This window comes from Bombina bombina, chromosome 3 (assembly GCF_027579735.1).
Source record: "Bombina bombina isolate aBomBom1 chromosome 3, aBomBom1.pri, whole genome shotgun sequence".
Classification (NCBI taxonomy): domain Eukaryota; kingdom Metazoa; phylum Chordata; class Amphibia; order Anura; family Bombinatoridae; genus Bombina; species Bombina bombina.
Window position 1 is genome coordinate 565,941,235 of NC_069501.1, and position 24,790 is coordinate 565,966,024.

Sequence of the window (24,790 nt, forward strand, 5' to 3'; positions counted from 1 at the left end):
CGTCACTAGCTCATGGACTCTTGCCAATATGAAAGAAATGAATTTATCAGGTAAGTTCTTACATAAATTATGTTTTTTCAATATGTGGATCCCACAATGGCCTAGATAGACAGAACTAGGAATAGGGTATTGGTCATTTGAGACACTTATATTTAGCAAAAAATGGAATGCCCCCCCCTGCAGAAATTGGGATTTCACCTGGCAATTATTATCTAAGAGGCAAAAAGTCATTTAAAAAAAAAAACAAAAAAAAACTTGTGCTGGGTGAACTGGCATTCCATAATTTTATTCTAATGTGTCTCTTAAATTATACTACTTTACAGGCGCCTTGTGGCCGGGTATCAAATCTGAAAGTGGCTTGATACAGGCGACAAATCCTCCTGCCATCCTGACTTGCTCCTCTGGAATTTCTAGCCAGTCTAGTCCGGTTCTATATTCTTATCCCGTTCAAGGTAAGTTGATGTTTTTGTTGTATATCTTTTAGAGAAGCATTTATTTGCAAAGTCAAATTAATGCATTTTATATCACATTAAAGTTTTAGCGTGTACTCTAGAGTCTATAGTTAGAGATTCCTTATGATCAGAATCCAGCGTGATCAGTATACCTTTAGCCAAAACAGAAAGACCTGCCTTTCCTTGGGGAATCCTTCGTGTGATAGGTTTACTGCTGCTTGTCCTGATATCATTCTGTCTACTTGTAAATCAGGGAGGATAAAAATGATTTAAAAAAAATAATGAAACAGATTTTTTATATTTTTTAAATTGTTTTTTTTTTTTAATTTAAATCAGATTTTTTTTTTAATTTTTTTTTTTTTAAATAAATAAATCTATCTAAATCTAGTTTCTATTTAAGCTACATTATAATCTAAAGGTTATTCATCATTTAAGGATTAACTTTAATTATGTAGCATGAGGCTGTATATTCATGGCTGTAATGTTTAATTTTTGGTAAATTAATTCTGTTTATTCACAATGCCATCCTCGCAGATGTTTCTGTAAGAATAAATTTGTATTTTTTTTATATCTAGAAGATATTGTCACATATTCTTGGTTTTGTAGTTCTCAAAACTGTAAATTACTGTCTGCAGAAATAACATGCTTCTTTTTAGCAAAAAAATTAAAAAGAGTTGAGAAATTGGGCTTTAAAGGGACAAAACCCCCAAAATTGTATTTCATGATTCAGATAGAGCATACCATTTTCAGATTTACTTCTTTTATTATTCTCTTGGTATCATTTGTTGAAGAAGAGCAGTGCTCCACTGGGAGCTAGGTGAACACATTGAGTGAGCCAATGACAATCAGCTAGCTCACAGTAGTGCATTGCTCCTGAGCCTACCTTTGTATGCTTTTTAACAATGGCTACTAAGACAATTAAGCAAATTCGATAAAAAGAGTAAATTGGAAAGTTGTTTAAAATTGCATGTTATATCTGAATCATTAAAGTTGAATTTTGATTTTACTGTCCCTTTAATGCCATTGCTCCCCTGTAAATATATGTACACAGAATCAGCTCTTATGGAAGCTCAATGAATAGAAGATTGTTTGGAGTGGAATAGATCGGCACAGGACCTAAGTATGAGGAGTTGAGGGGCAAGCCTTAAAAATGAAATTTAATGTCCTCATTTTTTTTTTTTTTTTAAAAATAGTTTTATTTTACAGATAAGAAAGTTTTATACATCGTAAATGCACTTTTGTTAGGGTTACAATTCAATATGGCTTTACAGCTGTGTGGGTTGTACACATACAATGCTGTAAACAAATATGCATGTAGTGATAAAGGTAATAAACAATAAATCATATAGTAACATATTCAACGAATAAACAACATAAACAACACATTGTGCTTCCTGTTGTCCCTCATGTTTTCCCCCTCCAGTATCTCAAGGTCAGTTTCCACCTCTTCTGTCAGTATCTAGTGTCATATGTTTTGGTGTTTTATATCCTATTGGTATCAAACTTATTCCTCAAGTATTCTTCCCATAAAATCTTAATCTGTATGTACTTGTCTAACCTTCGTTGTTTAAGGTAGTGGTATTCCTCTAGCTGTATAGTGCGATTGCACTCCTGAACCCATAGCGCAGTGGTCGGGATTATAGAACTTTTCCAGTTCTTGGCTATTAGTTTCTTGATGCTGTTACTTGCTATGTTAAATAATTTAGTTTGTTCTGAAGTGAATTTTTTGGGGACTATGTGAAACAGCCACAAGAGTGGGTCTACTGGTAAGGCTTTATCTAGTAACTTTGATGTTTCCTTTGTGATTTCATCCCACATTGGGGTTATTTTAGGGCAAAGCCACCAGATATGTGCCATATGGCCGATTTGATCATGGCACCTCCAGCAGAGGTTGGAGGCTTCTCTGAATATTTTCTGGCATCTTGATGGAGTAAGATACCATCTATGGAGAATTTTCAGGTTTAACTCAATGAGGTTTCTAGATGTGGCAGATCTCTTAATGGCTATAAATATCTTAGAGGCGTCAATGTGTGATATCTGAATTCCCAATTCCTCCCCCCATCTATTGATGAAGTGAGGGGTGTGACCTGGTGAATTTTGTTTCAGTAGTGCATAAATCATTGATAAGGTGTGTTTTGTAGGAGATTCTTTATGGCATAAGGACTCGAATGTCGTTAGTGGCCTCAACATATTCCTTTTATGCGGATGTCCTGACAGGTAATTGTAACACTGCATATAAAAATACCAATCTCTGAAACAATTAAAGCCTTGTTCGGTTAGGGCCGTTCTAGGGAACAACTGAGTTTCAGTACCCAGGTGGCACATCATCAATTCCCTGTCCGGTTGTGTGTCATTTTTTATCTTTGCTATTAGGCCAGGGGCGAATTCTTTATTAGAGATGAAAGAGGTAAGGGGAGAGTAAGTGGACGAGATGTTGGGGTGCTCTACTAGTATCTTTTCCCATATCAGCATGGTCTCCTGTACTGTGTGTGCGACGTATATCTGGGGTGATCTATTAATTGATGGTGTCCAGCATCTTGTGCCTAAGTGCAATGTACCAGCTATGTCATGTTCGAGGCGAACCCAGATTTTAAAGTTAAAGTTAGTATACCAGTCCACTATTCTCTGTAAGTGTGTGGCCTTCCAGTATGCGACGAGGTCAGGTACCCCCATTCCCCCGTTATCTAGTGTCTGATACATGTCTTTCCTATTGATCCGTGCGTGTCGTTTGTTCCATATAAATTCAAATATTTTAGTTTGCAGGGACATAAGAAAAGTGCGTGGAAGGGCTATGGGTAGTGTCTGTATGATATATAATATTTTTGGCAGGATACTCATCTTAATGGCACTGATCCTGCCTATCCAGGATAGAGGTTTTCTACGCCAGGAAGACAGGGTGGATACTATTGATGATTGAAGTGGTAGGAAATTTGTCTCAAATATTTGGGTAATCTTTGGGGTTAAAAATATCCCTAGATATTTCAATTTGCTTTTTTGCCACTTAAATGTACATATACGTGAGATAGGTATTAAATCCCCTTCTGGTATGTTTATGTTTAGGATTTCTGATTTATTCTGGTTGATAAGAAAGTTTGAAATCTTTCCAAATGCATCTAGCTGTTTCAATAATCCTGGTATAGATTGTCTGGGGTTCGTCAAGAAAAAGAGCACGTCATCTGCATATAGAAGCATCTTATGTTGATGTCCCCCAACCTCAACTCCCTCAATGTCTACCGTGTGTCTAACCTTAAGTGCAAGCATTTCTATTACGCAGGCAAACAGGAGCGGGGACAGCGGACATCCCTGCCTGGTTCCGTTAGATATCACAAATGGGGCTGATAAAGATCCGTTTACCCGGATTCTAGCTGTCGGACAATGGTACATTGCAAATACCCTATCTACAAATGTCTCGCTAAGGCCCATTCTCATAAGGACCACCCGGAGGAACTGCCAGTTGACCTGGTCGAACGCCTTTTCAGCATCCGTGGATATTACCACAGTCGGAACACCGCGGTTATTAACATAATCTATCAAATTAAGGGCTCGTACAGTGTTGTCTTTGGCTTCCCTTGTGGGAACGAAGCCCACTTGGTCAGCGTGGATTAAATTTGGGAGTAAGGCGTTCAACCGGGTCGCCAGCAGCTTGGCATATATTTTCACGTCAGTGTTCAATAGTGATATCGGTCTATAGTTCTCGACTCTCGAGTGGTCCTTACCTTCCTTTGGGATTAGTGTTATGTGTGCAGCAAGGGAATTGCTAAGGAATGGTTCTTTACCGGAAATGGAGTTAAAGAGGGTCAGCATGTGTGGGGCTAGAATCTTACTGTATTTTTTATAGTAGTAGTTAGTGAAGCCGTCTGGGCCAGGGGCTTTTCCGGTCGGTAGGTCTTTTATGGCCAATAGGAGTTCTCTCATATTGAAGGGGGAATTAAGGGATTCTTTTTGTTCCTGGGTGATCTGTGGTATGTCAAAGTCCTTGAGGAAAGATTCTATGAGGTTAATATTAGTTGCGTCAGTAGGGGGAACAGTTGGTAAGTTGTAGAGGGACTCATAGTATGTGCGAAATGTCTCTGATATGCTAGAAGTAGAGTATACCATGCCTTTCCCTGGTCCACTGATAGACATAATATATGAGCGGTGAGTCCGTCGTTTCAATTTGCGTGCTAACAATCTACTACATCTGTTATCACTGTCATAATAAGTTTGTTGTAGTTTGAGTGCAAGTAGTTTGCAATCTCTGTCTAAAAGGGTGCCAACTATTTCCCTCTGCGTCTGTAAATCCTTTTTCAATGTTGTGTCTGTCGGTGTTTTTTTAAGTTTCTCCTCAGTCATAGTAATGTTATTCAGTGCGGTCTGTAGTGCGGTGCACTGTTGTTTATGGTTATGGGACTGTATGCTGATAAGATCCCCTCTAAGTGTGCTTTTATGTGCCTCCCATATAAGTCTAAAATCATCTATGGATGCTACATTTAGTTGAAAGTATTCCTGCAGACGATTCTCTATTTTTTCTTGGTATAGTGGGTGGTCTAATAAATTATTGTCTAATTTCCAAAGAAGTGTGGAGCTGAAGGCCATTCAATAGAACAGGTCACCATAGAGTGATCCGTCCAGCCTGTGGGGGTTATCGCTGACCTTATTGCCATGGACAAGCAGGACACGTCTAAAAGGATGTAGTCTATGCGGGAAAATCGGGAGTGTGGAAAGGAGAAGAAGGTATATTGGCGGTCTACCGGGTGATGTATCCTCCAGGTGTCGTGTACTGCTAGGTCTCTAATATGTTGTTTGATTCTATAAAGAACCCGGTTTGGTGTTGAGGAGAGCCCAGTTGATGTGTCTAATGCTGTGTTGAGGGAGACATTAAGATCCCCTCCTAGTATCAGTAGACCCCTTTTAATCTCAAGTATGGCATCCGAAAGGCGTTTGAAAAAGATGTCCTGCTGGGTGTTAGGGGCATATACACAGGCCATTGTGACTATTGTGTTATAGAGTTTGCCAGTCAAGATTAAATATCTGCCCTCTCGATCTCGTGTTAAGCTAAATAGAGTAAAGGGTATACCCCGTTTAATTAAGATTCCCACCCCATTAGTTTTACTATGGTTCGATGCGAAGTATGCCTCTCCAAACTTGTAACTAAATGTTTTGGGTTCTTTCTTGTGAAGGAAGTGGGTTTCCTGCAGCATTATGATATCCCCCTTGTTATCTTTAAAATCCTTAATAGCTATACTTCTTTTGTTTGGGGAATTAAGGCCCTTAGCATTAACTGTTATGATTTGCAACTGCGCGTTATTGGGAGCCATTATATGTCAGTATGATCACGATCTGTCGCTTGGTAGTGGAGCTAGTGTCCAACTGTTGAGAATGGGGAGTAGTTGTCAGAGTGAGGAGCAATACCATACAAGTCAGTATGCAGGTATTAGAAGGAGTATGTGTGATTATGTAAGTACAATGTGTAAAACAAAAACAAACATCAAGGGTAACAACAACAAAAACAAAAGTTAACGAGTAAACATTAGAACATGTAAACACATCGCCGGAGCGACTGAGGGATAGTCCCTCCGGCAAAACAGTTATCCTAATAGGATGTGGGGTCAGCCGGGTACTTAGGCCCAGGCAGATGTGGAATTATTTAACATCCATTGAAAGGATGATATAAATGGGTAATAGTAACATGGTTCATATATTTTTGCACAATGGAAATGGCCTGGTTATGGCAGGTTAAAACTATACATATATAACGTAACTACTTCATATAGTCACTAGAATTGTCCTTGTGGGCGGTTCAAGCAAGTGAATGCCTATAGTTAAAATAAACAACAACAGATAATAAAGGCATGACAAGTAATTTTTACACCAATCTCACCCAACCATGGACCTTGGGAGACAATTAAGTCCTTCAATAATACATCATGAGTTCAGTCTGTCTTTCCTCTTCTTATAAGCAACTTTGTGCCATTGTGTCCCTGCCAAGAGATGTGGTGGTGAAGCTGTTTTGTCAGGAGGCTTCTCAGATAGTTGAGGCGGTTGGATTGACAGGCCCAAGCCCTTAGAGAAGGACTCCAGGTCTTGAGGCCCTCTGTAGGTGTGAATCTGGCCTTCCTTAGATACCATCAAACTAAAGGGAAACCCCCAGCGATACTTGATATCATTCTCTTGTAGTGCAGTGGTGATAAATCGGACGTCTCTTCTACGTTGTAGAGTGCTTGGGCATAGGTCTGGGTAAATTTGTAGGGTATGATCCAGATACATTATTTTCCTCAGTTGTCTCGATTTGGACCAGATTTCCTCCCTGTCAGTGAATCTCAGAAATTTAAGGATAACATCCCTAGGGGGTGCACCAGTTGGTGGAGGTGGGCGCAGAGCCCGATGTACTCTTTCCAGTTCCATATCAGGTATATCTGGGTCCCCCATCAGATGGTGAAAGAGGTTCTGCATATATTCTCTAAGTTCAGAGCTTTTTATTGACTCTGGTATACCCCTTACTCTTAAGTTAGACCGCCGACTGCGGTTTTCGAGATCCTCAATTCTTTCTTGCATTGTCTCTATTTGTGAGGATTGAACGTTGGCATGTGTATCTAGGCTCCCTACCATTTCAGAGATGGTAGTTTGCATGTCTTCTACTTCCTCTACTCTGCACCCTAAGGCGTTTATGTCAGTTCTCATGGAGGTAAGCTCTTTGGTTATTAATGCCTTTAGTGAGGCAAAGTCCTCTTTTGATGGCAGGTTAGCAATGTCTTGTTTTAGTTGTGTAATATAAGAGGTAGCTATCTGTAATTCTGCAGCGCTTGATAAATCATGAGGGATCTCAGTAGTATTTGCAGTCTGATGTGCAGGGTTGGCTGCTGTGTCTGGCAGTTGAAAAAATGTGCTCACAGAAACTGGCACGTTGGTCTGGCTTTTCGTGAGCTTCTCCCCTTTATTCAAGCGTTTAGTCGTCATGTTTTACTTAAGTAATAGAGAGTGTTCAGCTGACCTGTATGCCCTTTCCCAGGGTTATTGTTTGGAGGAGGAGATATTAATAATTCAAGTTGTTAGTGATGCCCCATTAAAGGTTTACGGTCAAATGTGGTGTGCATTTGTGATGATTTACTGAGAGCAGGTTGTACACTCCACATCATGTTACGTTAATGCTATTCAGGGTCTTATGTCTTCGGATCGGTGCTTTATGCCCTCCTCTCCTATCATAGTGAGGTCCATTTAATCATGCATGCGTTCGAGGTAACTTTTAAGTTTGTTGGCGTTATACTTCTTTTTCTGACGGTGCTAATATATAACATAAATGGCCCTTTATCCCACTGTGCGGTCGTTATGTGTTGTGGTTCATTTGTTTCAGCTTACCTCCATATATGAGCTGAGTCTGAGAGGGGCTCCGGTATCTGCGTCCGCATGGCTCGCACACGGCCCTTTCCAATATGGCGGCGGTCGTTTTTCCTTTGCAGCTAAGTAACGGTCCGTTTTTAGCTAAGTCGCATGTCAGATTGCCTTCATGCCATGGCGGTTAGTGTCCCCACATATTTAGGCGCCTGTGTACCACTTTGTAAGGCGATTCTTGCAGGTATATAGTCCTGGGTCTTTTTCCCCAGCACGGAGCTGATTCACGCTGCGGCCATTTGCCTGCACGGCCGAACTCCGCCCCCTTAATGTCCTCATTTTTAATAATAACAATTTAAAAAACTTAATTTAAGGGACGCAAAACACAATTTTTTTCTTTCATGATTCAGATAGGAGTAAATTAGAAAGTTGCTTAAAATCGCATGCTCTATTATAAATTTGTCTGCATTCTCTTGCTATCTTTATTTGAAAAAGCAAGAATGTAAGCATATGAGTCGACCCATTTATGGTTCAGCACCTTGGTAGCGCCTGCTGATTGGTGGCTAAAGCGCAAAATAATTTTTCTTTCATGTAATTAGCAAGAGTCCATGAGCTAGTGACGTATGGGATATACATTCCTACCAGGAGGGGCAAAGTTTCCCAAACCTCAAAATGCCTATAAATACACCCCTCACCACACCCACAATTCAGTTTTACAAACTTTGCCTCCTATGGAGGTGGTGAAGTAAGTTTGTGCTAGATTCTACGTTGATATGCGCTCCGCAGCAAGTTGGAGCCCGGTTTTCCTCTCAGCGTGCAGTGAATGTCAGAGGGATGTGAGGAGAGTATTGCCTATTTGAATGCAGTGATCTCCTTCTACGGGGTCTATTTCATAGGTTCTCTGTTATCGGTCGTAGAGATTCATCTCTTACCTCCCTTTTCAGATCGACGATATACTCTTATATATACCATTACCTCTGCTGATTTTCGTTTCAGTACTGGTTTGGCTTTCTACAAACATGTAGATGAGTGTCCTGGGGTAAGTAAATCTTATTTCTCCAACATAGGTGTGTCCGGTCCACGGCGTCATCCTTACTTGTGGGATATTCTCTTCCCCAACAGGAAATGGCAAAGAGCCCAGCAAAGCTGGTCACATGATCCCTCCTAGGCTCCGCCTACCCCAGTCATTCTCTTTGCCGTTGTACATCAACCATCAGGGGGGAACAAGGAGTTCCCTGGCGATGGAAGAAGTGACCAAAATCATTCAATGGGCGGAGACTCACTCCTGCCACCTGTCTGCAATCCACATCCCAGGAGTGGAAAATTGGGAAGCGGATTTTCTGAGTCGTCAGACATTACATCCGGGGGAGTGGGAACTCCATCCGGAAATCTTTGCCCAAATTACTCAACTGTGGGGCATTCCAGACATGGATCTGATGGCCTCTCGTCAGAACTTCAAGGTTCCTTGCTACGGGTCCAGATCCAGGGATCCCAAGGCGACTCTAGTAGATGCACTAGTAGCACCTTGGACCTTCAAACTAGCTTATGTATTCCCGCCGTTTCCTCTCATCCCCAGGCTGGTAGCCAGGATCAATCAGGAGAGGGCATCGGTGATCTTGACAGCTCCTGCGTGGCCACGCAGGACTTGGTATGCAGATCTGGTGAATATGTCATCGGCTCCACCATGGAAGCTACCTTTGAGACGAGACCTTCTTGTTCAAGGTCCGTTCGAACATCCGAATCTGGTCTCACTCCAACTGACTGCTTGGAGATTGAACGCTTGATCTTATCAAAACGAGGGTTCTCAGATTCTGTTATTGATACTCAGAAAGCCTGTAACTAGAAAAATTTACCACAAAATATGGAAAAAATATATCTGTTGGTGTGAATCTAAAGGATTCTCTTGGGACAAGGTAAAAATTCCTAAGATTCTATCCTTTCTTCAAGAAGGATTGGAGAAAGGATTATCTGCAAGTTCCTTGAAGGGACAGATTTCTGCCTTGTCTGTGTTACTTCACAAAAAGCTGGCAGCTGTGCCAGATGTTCAAGCCTTTGTTCAGGCTCTGGTTAGAATCAAGCCTGTTTACAAACCTTTGACTCCTCCTTGGAGTCTCAACTTAGTTCTTTCAGTTCTTCAGGGGGTTCCGTTTGAACCCTTACATTCCGTTGATATTAAGTTATTATCTTGGAAAGTTTTGTTTTTGGTTGCAATTTCTTCTGCTAGAAGAGTTTCAGAATTATCTGCTCTGCAGTGTTCTCCTCCTTATCTGGTGTTCCATGCAGATAAGGTGGTTTTACGTACTAAACCTGGTTTTCTTCCGAAAGTTGTTTCTAACAAAAACATTAACCAGGAGATAGTCGTGCCTTCTTTGTGTCCGAATCCAGTTTCAAAGAAGGAACGTTTGTTGCACAATTTGGATGTTGTTCGCGCTCTAAAATTCTATCTAGATGCTACAAAGGATTTTAGACAAACATCTTCCTTGTTTGTTGTTTATTCTGGTAAAAGGAGAGGTCAAAAAGCAACTTCTACCTCTCTCTCTTTTTGGATTAAAAGCATCATCAGATTGGCTTATGAGACTGCCGGACGGCAGCCTCCTGAAAGAATCACAGCTCATTCCACTAGGGCTGTGGCTTCCACATGGGCCTTCAAGAACGAGGCTTCTGTTGATCAGATATGTAGGGCAGCGACTTGGTCTTCACTGCACACTTTTACCAAATTTTACAAGTTTGATACTTTTGCTTCTTCTGAGGCTATTTTTGGGAGAAAGGTTTTGCAAGCCGTGGTGCCTTCCATTTAGGTGACCTGATTTGCTCCCTCCCTTCATCCGTGTCCTAAAGCTTTGGTATTGGTTCCCACAAGTAAGGATGACGCCGTGGACCGGACACACCTATGTTTGAGAAAACAGAATTTATGTTTACCTGATAAATTACTTTCTCCAACGGTGTGTCCGGTCCACGGCCCGCCCTGGTTTTTTAATCAGGTCTGATAATTTATTTTCTTTAACTACAGTCACCACGGTATCATATGGTTTCTCCTATGCAAATATTCCTCCTTTACGTCGGTCGAATGACTGGGGTAGGCGGAGCCTAGGAGGGATCATGTGACCAGCTTTGCTGGGCTCTTTGCCATTTCCTGTTGGGGAAGAGAATATCCCACAAGTAAGGATGACGCCGTGGACCGGACACACCGTTGGAGAAAGTAATTTATCAGGTAAACATAAATTCTGTTTTTCTGTGACACTCTAAGCTATGGTTGGGCACTTTATTTATAAAGTTCTAAATATTTGTATTCAAACATTTATTTGCCTTGACTCAGAATGCTCAACATTCCTTATTTTCAGACAGTCAGTTTCATATTTGGGATAATGCGTTTGAATCAATCATTTTTTCTTACCTTAAAAATTTGACTTTTTTTCCCTGTGTGCTGTTAGGCTCGCGGGGGCTGAAAATGCTTCATTTTATTGCGTCATTCTTGGCGCGGACTTTTTTGGCGCAAAAAATCTTTTCTGTTTCCGGCGTCATACGTGTCGCCGGAAGTTGAGTCATTTTTTGACGTCCTTTTGCGCCAAAAATGTCGGCGTTCCGGATGTGGCGTCATTTTTGGCGCCAAAAAGCATTTAGGCGCCAAACAATGTGGGTGTATTATTTGGCGCCAAAAAATATGGGCGTCGCTTTTGTCTCCACATTATTTCAGTCTCATTTTTTCTTTGCTTCTGGTTACTAGAAGCTTGTTTATTGGCATTTTTTCCCATTCCTGAAACTGTCATTTAAGGAATTTGATCAATTTTGCTTTATATGTTGTTTTTTCTCTTACATATTGCAAGATGTCTCACGTTGCATCTGAGTCAGAAGATACTTCAGGAAAGTCGCTGTCTAGTGCTGGAACTACCAAAGCTAAGTGTATCTGCTGTAAACTTTTGGTAGCTATTCCTCCGGCTGTTGTTTGTATTAATTGTCATGACAAACTTGTTAAAGCAGATAATATTTCCTTTAGTAATGTACCATTGCCTGTTGCAGTTCCTTCAACATCTAAGGTGCAGAATGTTCCTGATAACATAAGAGATTTTGTTTCTGAATCCATCAAGAAGGCTATGTCTGTTATTTCTCCTTCTAGTAAACATAAAAAATCTTTTAAAACTTCTCTCTCTACAGATGAATTTTTAAATGAACATCATCATTCTGATTCTGATGACTCTTCTGGTTCAGAGGATTCTGTCTCAGAGATTGATGCTGATAAATCTTCATATTTATTTAAAATGGAATTTATTCGTTCTTTACTTAAAGAAGTACTAATTGCTTTAGAAATAGAGGATTCTGGTCCTCTTGATACTAATTCTAAACGTTTAGATAAGGTGTTTAAATCTCCTGTGGTTATTCCAGAAGTTTTTCCTGTTCCTAATGCTATTTCTGAAGTAATTTCCAGAGAATGGGATAAATTGGGTAATTCATTTACTCCTTCTAAACGTTTTAAGCAATTATATCCTGTGCCGTCTGACAGATTAGAATTTTGGGACAAAATCCCTAAAGTTGATGGGGCTATTTCTACCCTTGCTAAACGTACTACTATTCCTACGTCAGATGGTACTTCGTTTAAAGATCCTTTAGATAGGAAAATTGAATCCTTTCTAAGAAAAGCTTATCTGTGTTCAGGTAATCTTCTTAGACCTGCTATATCTTTGGCTGATGTTGCTGCAGCTTCAACTTTTTGGTTGGAGACTTTAGCACAACAAGTATCAGATCATGATTCTCATAATATTATTCTTCTTCAGCATGCTAATAATTTTATCTGTGATGCCATTTTTGATATTATCAGAGTTGATGTCAGGTTTATGTATCTAGCTATTTTAGCTAGAAGAGCTTTATGGCTTAAAACTTGGAATGCTGATATGGCTTCTAAATCAACTCTACTTTCCATTTCTTTCCAGGGTAACAAATTATTTGGTTCTCAGTTGGATTCCATTATCTCAACTGTTACTGGTGGGAAAGGAACTTTTTTACCACAGGATAAAAAATCTAAGGGTAAAAACAGGGCTAATAATCGTTTTCGTTCCTTTCGTTTCAACAAAGAACAAAAGCCTGATCCTTCATCCTCAGGAGCAGTTTCAGTTTGGAAACCATCTCCAGTCTGGAATAAATCCAAGCCTTCTAGAAAGGCAAAGCCTGCTTCTAAGTCCACATGAAGGTGCGGCCCTCATTCCAGCTCAGCTGGTAGGGGGCAGGTTACGTTTTTTCAAAGAAATTTGGATCAATTCTGTTCACAATCTTTGGATTCAGAACATTGTTTCAGAAGGGTACAGAATTGGTTTCAAGATGAGACCTCCTGCAAAGAGATTTTTTCTTTCCCGTGTCCCAGTAAATCCAGTGAAAGCTCAAGCATTTCTGAATTGTGTTTCAGATCTAGAGTTGGCTGGAGTAATTATGCCAGTTCCAGTTCTGGAACAGGGGATGGGGTTTTATTCAAATCTCTTCATTGTACCAAAGAAGGAGAATTCCTTCAGACCAGTTCTGGATCTAAAAATATTGAATCGTTATGTAAGGATACCAACGTTCAAAATGGTAACTGTAAGGACTATCTTGCCTTTTGTTCAGCAAGGGCATTATATGTCCACAATAGATTTACAGGATGCTTATCTGCATATTCCGATTCATCCAGATCATTATCAGTTCCTGAGATTCTCTTTTCTGGACAAGCATTACCAGTTTGTGGCTCTGCCGTTTGGCCTAGCTACAGCTCCAAGAATTTTTACAAAGGTTCTCGGTGCCCTTCTGTCTGTAATCAGAGAACAGGGTATTGTGGTATTTCCTTATTTGGACGATATCTTGGTACTTGCTCAGTCTTTACATTTAGCAGAATCTCATACGAATCGACTTGTGTTGTTTCTTCAAGATCATGGTTGGAGGATCAATTTACCAAAAAGTTCATTGACTCCTCAGACAAGGGTAACTTTTCTGGGTTTCCAGATAGATTCAGTGTCCATGACTCTGTCTTTAACAGACAAGAGACGTCTAAAATTGATTTCAGCTTGTCGAAACCTTCAGTCACAATCATTCCCTTCGGTAGCCTTATGCATGGAAATAATAGGTCTTATGACTGCTGCATCGGACGCGATCCCCTTTGCTCGCTTTCACATGCGACCTCTTCAGCTCTGTATGCTGAATCAATGGTGCAGGGATTACACAAAGATATCTCAATATCTTTAAAACCTATTGTACGACACTCTCTAACGTGGTGGACAGATCACCATCGTTTAATTCAGGGGGCTTCTTTTGTGCTTCCGACCTGGACTGTAATTTCAACAGATGCAAGTCTCACAGGTTGGGGAGCTGTGTGGGGATCTCTGACGGCACAAGGAGTTTGGGAATCTCAGGAGGTGAGATTACCGATCAATATTTTGGAACTCCGTGCAATTTTAAGAGCTCTTCAGTCTTGGCCTCTTCTGAAGAGAGAATCGTTCATTTGTTTTCAGACAGACAATGTCACAACTGTGGCATACATCAATCATCAAGGAGGGACTCACAGTCCTCTGGCTATGAAAGAAGTATCTCGAATTCTGGTTTGGGCGGAATCCAGCTCCTGTCTAATCTCTGCGGTTCATATCCCAGGTATAGACAATTGGGAAGCGGATTATCTCATCGCCAAACGTTGCATCCGGGCGAATGGTCTCTTCACCCAGAGGTATTTCTTCAGATTGTTCAAATATGGGAGCTTCCAGAAATAGATCTGATGGCGTCTCATCTAAATAAGAAACTTCCCAGGTATCTGTCCAGATCCCGGGATCCTCAGGCGGAAGCAGTGGATGCATTATCACTTCCTTGGAAGTATCATCCTGCTTATATCTTTCCGCCTCTAGTTCTTCTTCCAAGAGTAATCTCCAAGATTCTGAAGGAATGCTCGTTTGTTCTGCTGGTAGCTCCGGCATGGCCTCACAGGTTTTGGTATGCGGATCTTGTCCGGATGGCCTCTTGCCATCCGTGGACTCTTCCGCTACAACCAGACCTTCTGTCGCAAGGTCCTTTTTTCCATCAGGATCTCAAATCCTTAAATTTAAAGGTATGGAGATTGAACGCTTGATTCTTAGTCAAAGAGGTTTCTCTGACTCTGTGATTAATACTATGTTACAGGCTCGTAAATCTGTATCCAGAGAGATATATTATAGAGTCTGGAAGACTTATATTTCTTGGTGTCTTTCTCATCATTTTTCTTGGCATTCTTTTAGAATTCCAAGAATTTTACAGTTTCTTCAGGATGGTTTAGATAAAGGTTTGTCCGCAAGTTCCTTGAAAGGACAAATCTCTGCTCTTTCTGTTCTTTTTCACAGAAAGATTGCTAATCTTCCTGATATTCATTGTTTTGTACAAGCTTTGGTTCGTATAAATCCTGTCATTAAGTCAATTTCTCCTCCTTGGAGTTTGAATTTGGTTCTAGGGGCTCTTCAAGCTCCTCCGTTTGAACCTATGCATTCATTGGACATTAAATTACGTTCTTGGAAAGTTTTGTTCCTTTTGGCAATCTCTTCTGCCAGTAGAGTTTCTGAATTATCTGCTCTTTCTTATGAGTCTCCTTTTCTGATTTTTCATCAGGATAAGGCAGTGTTGCGAACTTCTTTTGAATTTTTACCTAAAGTTGTGAATTCCAACAACATTAGTAGAGAAATTGTGGTTCCTTCATTATGTCCTAATCCTAAGAATTCTAAGGAGAAATCGTTACATTCTTTGGATGTTGTTAGAGCTTTGAAATATTATGTTGAAGCTACTAAGTCTTTCCGAAAGACTTCTAGTTTATTTGTTATCTTTTCCGGTTCTAGAAAAGGCCAGAAAGCTTCTGCCATTTCTTTGGCACCTTGGTTGAAATCTTTAATTCATCTTGCCTATGTTGAGTCGGGTAAAACTCCGCCTCAAAGGATTACAGCTCATTCTACTAGGTCAGTTTCTACTTCCTGGGCGTTTAGGAATGAAGCTTCGATTGATCAGATTTGCAAAGCAGCAACTTGGTCCTCTTTGCATACTTTTACTAAATTCTACCATTTTGATGTATTTTCTTCTTCTGAAGCAGTTTTTGGTAGAAAAGTACTTCAGGCAGCGGTTTCAGTTTGAATCTTCTGCTTATGTTTTTCATTAAACTTTATTTTGGGTGTGGATTATTTTCAGCAGGAATTGGCTGTCTTTATTTTATCCCTCCCTCTCTAGTGACTCTTGCGTGGAAAGATCCACATCTTGGGTAATCATTATCCCATACGTCACTAGCTCATGGACTCTTGCTAATTACATGAAAGAAAACATAATTTATGTAAGAACTTACCTGATAAATTCATTTCTTTCATATTAGCAAGAGTCCATGAGGCCTGCCCTTTTTTTGTGGTGGTTATGATTTTTGTATAAAGCACAATTATTCCAATTCCTTATTTTATATGCTTTCGCACTTGTTTATCACCCCACTTCTTGGCTATTTGTTAAACTGAATTGTGGGTGTGGTGAGGGGTGTATTTATAGGCATTTTGAGGTTTGGGAAACTTTGCCCCTCCTGGTAGGAATGTATATCCCATACGTCACTAGCTCATGGACTCTTGCTAATATGAAAGAAATGAATTTATCAGGTAAGTTCTTACATAAATTATGTTTTTCTCCTTCCAATTAAGTACAACTAAAACATTTATCAAATATGAACCTATTTAACTGGAGATAGTTCACCTCCCAATAATTTAATTTCAATTTCTAATGGTATATAACTAAATCTGTAATTTTCTGATATAACTAGAAAAAGTAATCTGAAAAGTTATTATTCTAAAAATGAAACCTTTATGTAGAAAAACATGATTTCAATTGATTTAAATAGTCTTACTGCTAGTGATTTAAATCACCCACCCTGGAAGGCTGAATAGCACGAAAAATGTTAGGACTCTGCTCCCCCCTCCTTCTATGATTTTGCTTTTGTGCTGTGCTCTTCTGTCCTGCACTCTTCTGTCCTGCACTGTACATGTTTTTTGCTTTTTAAAACATCGGAATAAAGGTTTGGATTTTATTCTATTATCCTGGAGTGCTGCTTCCTTCTGATTCCAGTCCTTGGCTAAAGTCTGCCGCTTCCACCTTAAAAACATCTAAAAAATTAGACATTTCCTTACACAAGACACAACTAAGATTTTAATCCACTCTCTCATCCTTTCCCGCCTCGACTACTGCAACTCCGTCCTCTCTGGTCTGCCTAGCTGCCGCATAGCTCCTTTATAATCCATTACGAATGCCTCTGCCAGGCTCATCTTCCTTACACGTCGCTCTTCATCTGCTGCACCTCTCTGCCAATACCTTCACTGGCTTCCTCTTGCCTCTAGGATTAAACACAAAATCCTCACTCTCTCCCTCCCGTCCCTTTCAATCTGCTCATGATCTTCTCCTCTCTTGTTACTTCCTCACATTCCCATTTACAGGACTTCTCCAGACTGGCCTTGCTCCACAAGACTCTCCCCTAGTTTTAACAGCTTCAAGTACTCCCTAAAGACTCTACTTTCTCTTGTAAGGTGTATCCAGTCCACGGATCATCCATTACTTGTGGGATATTCTCATTCCCAACAGGAAGTTGCAAGAGGACACAGCTGTAATATAGCTCCTCCCCTAACTGTCATACCCAGTCATTCTCTTGCAACTCTCAACAAGCTAGGATGTTGTAGGAGAGAGTGGTTAAATATAGTTAGTTTATTTTCTTCAATCAAAAGTTTGTTATTTTTAAATAGTACCGGAGTTGTGCTATTTTATCTCAGGCAGTAAATAGAAGAAGAATCTGCCTGAGGTTTCTATGATCTTAGCAGGTTGTAACTAAGATCCATTGGTATTCTCAAATATGTCTGAGGGGATTACACAGATGAGGTAACTTCAGCGAGAGAATGGCGTGCAGTTTATTCTGCTATCAGGTATGTGCAGTTATAATTTCTTTCATGTAATTAGCAAGAGTCCATGAGCTAGTGACGTATGGGATATACATTCCTACCAGGAGGGGCAAAGTTTCCCAAACCTCAAAATGCCTATAAATACACCCCTCACCACACCCACAATTCAGTTTTACAAACTTTGCCTCCTATGGAGGTGGTGAAGTAAGTTTGTGCTAGATTCTACGTTGATATGCGCTCCGCAGCAAGTTGGAGCCCGGTTTTCCTCTCAGCGTGCAGTGAATGTCAGAGGGATGTGAGGAGAGTATTGCCTATTTGAATGCAGTGATCTCCTTCTACGGGGTCTATTTCATAGGTTCTCTGTTATCGGTCGTAGAGATTCATCTCTTACCTCCCTTTACAGATCGACGATATACTCTTATTTATATACCATTACCTCTGCTGATTTTCGTTTCAGTACTGGTTTGGCTTTCTACAAACATGTAGATGAGTGTCCTGGGGTAAGTAAATCGTATTTTCTGTGACACTCTAAGCTATGGTTGGGCACTTTATTTATAAAGTTCTAAATATATGTATTCAAACATTTATTTGCCTTGACTCAGAATGTTCAACATTCCTTATTTCTCCAACATAGGTGTGTCCGGTCCACGGCGTCATCCTTACTTGTGGGATATTCTCTTCCCCAACAGGAAATGGCAAAGAGCCCAGCAAAGCTGGTCACATGATCCCTCCTAGGCTCCGCCTTCCCCAGTCATTCTCTTTGCCGTTGCACAGGCAACATCTCCACGGAGATGGCTCAGAGTTTTTTGGTGTTTAAATGTAGTTTTTATTCTTCTATCAAGAGTTTATTTTAAAATAGTGCTGGTATGTACTATTTACTCTGAAACAGAAAAGAGATGAAGATTTCTGTTTGTAAGAGGAAAATGATTTTAGCAACCGTTACTAAAATCGATGGCTGTTTCCACACAGGACTGTTGAGAGGAATTAACTTCAGTTGGGGGAAACAGTGAGCAGACTTTGGCTGCTTGAGGTATGACACATTTCTAACAAGACTTGGTAATGCTGGAAGCTGTCATTTTCCCTGTGGGATCCGGTAAGCCATTTTCTTAATTTTCAATATAAGAATAAAAGGGCTTCACAAGGGCTTTAAAGACTGGTAGACATTTTTCTGGGCCAAAATGATTACTTTATAAGCATATTTAATGGTTTATAACTTTGGAGAGTTATTTTAATCTTGGGAATTTTATTAAAAAAACGGCAGGCACTGTATTGGACACCTTTTTCACTGGGGGCCTTTTCTAGTCATAGGCAGAGCCTCATTTTCGCGCCACTAATGCGCAGTTGTTTTTGAGAAGCAAGGCATGCAGATGCATGTGTGAGGAGCTCAGATCCACTGAAAAAGCTTATTGAAGGCGTCATTTGGTATCGTATTCCCCTCTGGGCTTGGTTGGGTTTCAGCAAAGCAGATACCAGGGACTGTATAGGGGTTAAATGTAAAAACGGCTCCGGTTCCGTTATTTTAAGAGTTAAAGCTTTCAAATTTGGTGTGCAATACTTTTAAGGCTTTATGACACTGTGGTGAAATTTTGGTGAATTTTGAACATTTCCTTCATACTTTTGCGTATATTCAGTAAAAAAGTGTGTTCAGTTTAAAATTTAAAGAGACAGTAACGGTTTTATTTTAAAACGTTTTTTGTGCTTTATCAAGTTTATGCCTATTAACATGTCTGAACTATCAGATAGACGATGTTCTGTATGTTCGGAAGCCAAGGTTCCTCTCCATTTAAATATATGTGATGAATGTGACAAACAAAGTAGGGACAATGATGCCACTGATAATAATGTTGCTCAAAATGATTCCTTAAGTGAGGGGAGTAAGCATGGTACTGCATCATCTCCTTCTATGTCTACACCAGTCTTGCCCACTCAGGAGGTCCCTAGTGAATCTAGTGCGCCAATTCTCCTCACTATGCAACAATTAACGGCTGTAATGGATAATTCTATTAAAAACATTTTAGCCAAAATGCCCACTTATCAGCGAAAGCGCGACTGCTCTGTTTTAGATACTGAAGAGCATGAGGACGCTGATGATAATGGTTCTGACATGCCCTTACACCAGTCTGAAGGGGCTAGGGAGGTTTTGTCTGAGGGAGAAATTTCAGATTCAGGGAAAATTTCTCAACAAGCTGAACCTGACGTTATTACATTTAAATTTAAATTGGAACATCTCCGCGCTCTGCTTAAGGAGGTGTTATCTACTCTGGATGATTGTGACAATTTGGTCATTCCAGAGAAATTATGTAAGATGGACAAGTTCCTAGAGGTCCCGGTGCCCCCCGAAGCTTTTCCTATACCCAAGCGGGTGGCGGACATTGTAAATAAAGAATGGGAAAGGCCCGGCATACCTTTTGTCCCTCCCCCTATATTTAAGAAATTATTTCCTATGGTCGACCCCAGGAAGGACTTATGGCAGACAGTCCCCAAGGTCGAGGGGGCGGTTTCTACTCTAAACAAACGCACCACTATCCCTATAGAAGATAGTTGTGCTTTCAAAGATCCTATGGATAAAAAATTAGAGGGTTTGCTTAAAAAGATGTTTGTTCAGCAAGGTTACCTTCTACAACCAATTTCATGCATTGTTCCTGTCACTACAGCAGCGTGTTTCTGGTTCGAGGAACTAGAAAAGTCGCTCAATCAAGCATCCTCTTATGAGGAGGTTATGGACAGAGTTCAAGCACTTAAGTTGGCTAACTCTTTTACCTTAGACGCCACTTTGCAATTAGCTAGATTAGCGGCAAAATAGTCAGGTTTTGCTATTGTGGCGCGCAGAGCGCTTTGGCTGAAGTCTTGGTCAGCGGATGTGTCCTCCAAGAACAGATTGCTTAACATCCCTTTCAAGGGGAAAACGCTGTTTGGCCCTGACTTGAAAGAGATTATTTCAGACATCACTGGGGGAAAGGGCCACGCCCTTCCTCAGGATAGGTCTTTTAAGGCTAAAAATAAAACAAATTTTCGTCCCTTTCGCAGAAACGGACCAGCCTCGAATTCTACATCCTCTAAGCAAGAGGGTAATTCTTCTCAAACCAAGCCAGCCTGGAGACCGATGCAAGGCTGGAACAAAGGTAAGCAGGCCAAGAAGCCCGCTACCGCTACCAAGACAGCATGAGATGCTGGCCCCCGATCCGGGACCGGATCTGGTGGGGGGCAGACTCTCTCTCTTCGCTCAGGCTTGGGCAAGAGATGTTCAGGATCCTTGGGCGCTAGAAATAGTTTCTCAAGGTTATCTCCTGGAATTCAAGGAACTACCCCCAAGGGGAAGGTTCCACAGGTCTCAATTGTCTTCAGACCAAATAAAAAGACAGGCATTCTTACATTGTGTAGAAGACCTGTTAAAAATGGGAGTGATTCATCCTGTTCCATTAGGAGAACAAGGGGTGGGGTTTTACTCCAATCTGTTCATAGTTCCCAAAAAAGAGGGAACATTCAGGCCAATTTTGGATCTCAAGATCCTAAACAAATTTCTCAAAGTCCCATCGTTCAAGATGGAAACCATTCGGACAATTCTTCCTACCATCCAGGAAGGTCAATTCATGACCACGGTGGATTTAAAGGATGCGTATCTACATATTCCTATCCACAAGGAACATCATCGGTTCCTAAGATTCGCCTTTCTGGACAAGCATTACCAGTTTGTGGCACTTCCATTCGGACTAGCCACTGCTCCAAGAATTTTCACAAAGGTTCTAGGGTCCCTTCTAGCGGTGCTAAGGCCAAGGGGCATTGCAGTAGTACCCTACTTGGACGACATACTGATTCAAGCGTCGTCTCTACCACAAGCAAAGGCTCATACGGACATTGTCCTAGCCTTTCTCAGATCTCACGGGTGGAAAGTGAACGTAGAAAAAAGTTCTCTATTCCCGTCAACAAGAGTTCCCTTCTTGGGAACAATAATAGACTCCTTGGAAATGAAGATTTTTCTGACAGAAGCCAGAAAATCAAAACTTCTAAGCTCTTGTCAAGTACTTCATTCTGTTCTTCTTCCTTCCATAGCGCAGTGCATGGAAGTAATAGGTTTGATGGTTGCGGCAATGGACATAGTTCCTTTTGCGCGAATTCATCTAAGACCATTACAACTGTGCATGCTCAGACAGTGGAATGGGGATTATACAGATTTGTCCCCGACGATCCAAGTAGATCAGAGGACCAGAGATTCACTCCGTTGGTGGCTGACCCTGGACAACCTGTCCCAAGGGATGAGCTTCAGAAGACCAGAGTGGGTCATTGTAACGACCGACGCCAGCCTGGTGGGCTGGGGCGCGGTCTGGAAACACCTGAAGGCTCAGGGTCTATGGTCTCGGGAAGAATCTCTTCTCCCGATAAACATTCTGGAACTGAGAGCGATATTCAATGCTCTCAAGGCTTGGCCTCAACTAGCAAAGGCCAAATTCATAAGGTTTCAATCAGACAACATGACGACTGTTGCATATATCAACCATCAGGGGGGAACAAGGAGTTCCCTGGCGATGGAAGAAGTGACCAAAGTAATTCAATGGGCGGAGCTTCACTCCTGCCACTTGTCTGCAATCCACATCCCAGGAGTGGAAAATTGGGAAGCGGATTTTCTGAGTAGTCAGACATTTCATCCGGGGGAGTGGGAACTCCATCCGGAAATCTTTGCCCAAATAACTCAATTATGGGGCATTCCAGACATGGATCTGATGGCGTCTCGTCAGAACTTCAAGGTTCCTTGCTACGGGTCCAGATCCATGGATCCCAAGGCGACTCTAGTAGATGCACTAGTAGCGCCCTGGACCTTCAACCTAGCTTATGTGTTCCCACCGTTTCCTCTCATTCCCAGGCTGGTAGCCAGGATCAATCAAGAGAGGGCTTCGGTGATCTTGATAGCTCCTGCGTGGCCACGCAGAACTTGGTATGCAGACCTGGTGAATATGTCATCGGCTCCACCATGGAAGCTACCTTTGAGACGGGACCTTCTTGTTCAAGGTCCTTTCGAACATCCGAATCTGGCATCACTCCAACTGACTGCTTGGAGATTGAACGCTTGATTTTATCAAAGCGTGGGTTCTCAGATTCTGTCATTGATACTCTTATTCAGGCTAGAAAGCCTGTAACTAGGAAAATTTACCATAAAGTATGGAAGAAATATATCTGTTGGTGCGAATCGAAAGGATTCCCATGGAACAGGGTAAAAATTCCTAAGATTCTATCCTTTCTACAAGAGGGTTTGGAGAAAGGATTATCTGCAAGTTCTTTGAAGGGACAGATTTCTGCTTTATCTGTTTTACTTCACAAGAAGCTGGCGGCTGTGCCAGATGTTCAGGCTTTTGTTCAGGCTCTGGTTAGAATCAAGCCTGTTTACAAACCTTTGACTCCTCCTTGGAGTCTCAATTTAGTTCTTTCAGTTCTTCAAGGGGTTCCGTTTGAACCCTTACATTCCGTAGATATTAAGTTATTATCTTGGAAAGTTTTGTTTTTGGTTGCAATTTCTTCTGCTAGAAGAGTTTCAGAGTTATCTGCTCTGCAGTGTTCTCCTTATCTGGTGTTCCATGCAGATAAGGTGGTTTTGCGTACTAAACCTGGTTTTCTTCCGAAAGTTGTTTCTAATAAAAATATTAACCAGGAGATAGTTGTGCCTTCTTTGTGTCCGAATCCAGTTTCAAAGAAGGAACGTTTGTTGCACAATTTGGATGTAGTTCGTGCTCTAAAATTCTATTTAGAGGCTACAAAGGATTTCAGACAAACATCTTCCTTGTTTGTTGTTTATTCTGGTAAAAGGAGAGGTCAAAAAGCAACTTCTACCTCTCTCTCTTTTTGGCTTAAAAGCATCATCAGATTGGCTTATGAGACTGCCGGACGGCAGCCTCCTGAAAGAATCACAGCTCATTCCACTAGGGCTGTGGCTTCCACATGGGCCTTCAAGAACGAGGCTTCTGTTGATCAGATATGTAAGGCAGCGACTTGGTCTTCACTGCTCACTTTTACCAAATTTTACAAATTTGATACTTTTGCTTCTTCTGAGGCTATTTTTGGGAGAAAGGTTTTGCAAGCCGTGGTGCCTTCCATCTAGGTGACCTGATTTGCTCCCTCCCATCATCCGTGTCCTAAAGCTTTGGTATTGGTTCCCACAAGTAAGGATGACGCCGTGGACCGGACACACCTATGTTGGAGAAAACAGAATTTATGTTTACCTGATAAATTACTTTCTCCAACGGTGTGTCCGGTCCACGGCCCGCCCTGTTTTTTTTTAATCAGGTCTGATGATTTAATTTCTCTAACTACAGTCACCACGGTATCATATGATTTCTCCTATGCAAATATTCCTCCTTTACGTCGGTCGAATGACTGGGGAAGGCGGAGCCTAGGAGGGATCATGTGACCAGCTTTGCTGGGCTCTTTGCCATTTCCTGTTGGGGAAGAGAATATCCCACAAGTAAGGATGACGCCGTGGACCGGACACACCGTTGGAGAAATTAATTTATCAGGTAAACATAAATTCTGTTTTTCAGACAGTCGGTTTCATATTTGGGATAATGCATTTGAATCAATTTTTTTCTTACCTTAAAATTTGACTCTTTTTTTCCCTGTGGGCTGTTAGGCTCGCGGGGGCTGAAAATGCTTCATTTTATTGCGTCATTCTTGGCGTGGACTTTTTTGGCGCAAAAAAACCCTTTTTTTTTACTTCCTTTTGCGCCAAAAATGTCGGCGTTCCGGATGTGGCGTCATTTTTGGCGCCAAAAAGCATTTAGCAAAAAATATGGGCGTCGCTTTTGTCTCCACATTATTTCAGTCTCATTTTTTCTTTGCTTCTGGTTACTAGAAGCTTGTTTATTGGCATTTTTTCCCATTCCTGAAACTGTCATTTAAGGAATTTGATCAATTTTGCTTTATATGTTGTTTTTTCTCTTACATATTGCAAGATGTCTCACGTTGCATCTGAGTCAGAAGATACTTCAGGAAAATCGCTGTCTAGTGCTGGAACTACCAAAGCTAAGTGTATCTGCTGTAAACTTTTGGTAGCTATTCCTCCGGCTGTTGTTTGTATTAATTGTCATGACAAACTTGTTAAAGCAGATAATATTTCCTTTAGTAATGTACCATTGCCTGTTGCAGTTCCTTCAACATCTAAGGTGC

At 41.1% G+C, this 24,790-nt stretch overlaps 1 protein-coding gene across 2 annotated transcripts in view; it reads left to right on the plus strand.

The window, feature by feature from the left end:
- EYA3 (EYA transcriptional coactivator and phosphatase 3) overlaps window positions 1-24,790 on the plus strand; it is a 634,133-nt gene that overhangs the window by 208,322 nt on the left and 401,021 nt on the right. Inside the window, exon 7 of one of the 2 annotated variants that reach the window (XM_053707121.1) lies at window positions 324-452. The exons of the other annotated variant lie outside the window; for it this stretch is intronic. Within the exon in view, the coding sequence (XP_053563096.1) occupies window positions 324-452 (129 nt within the window). The remainder of the gene's footprint in view (window positions 1-323; window positions 453-24,790) is intronic. 2 annotated transcript variants of the gene reach the window in all.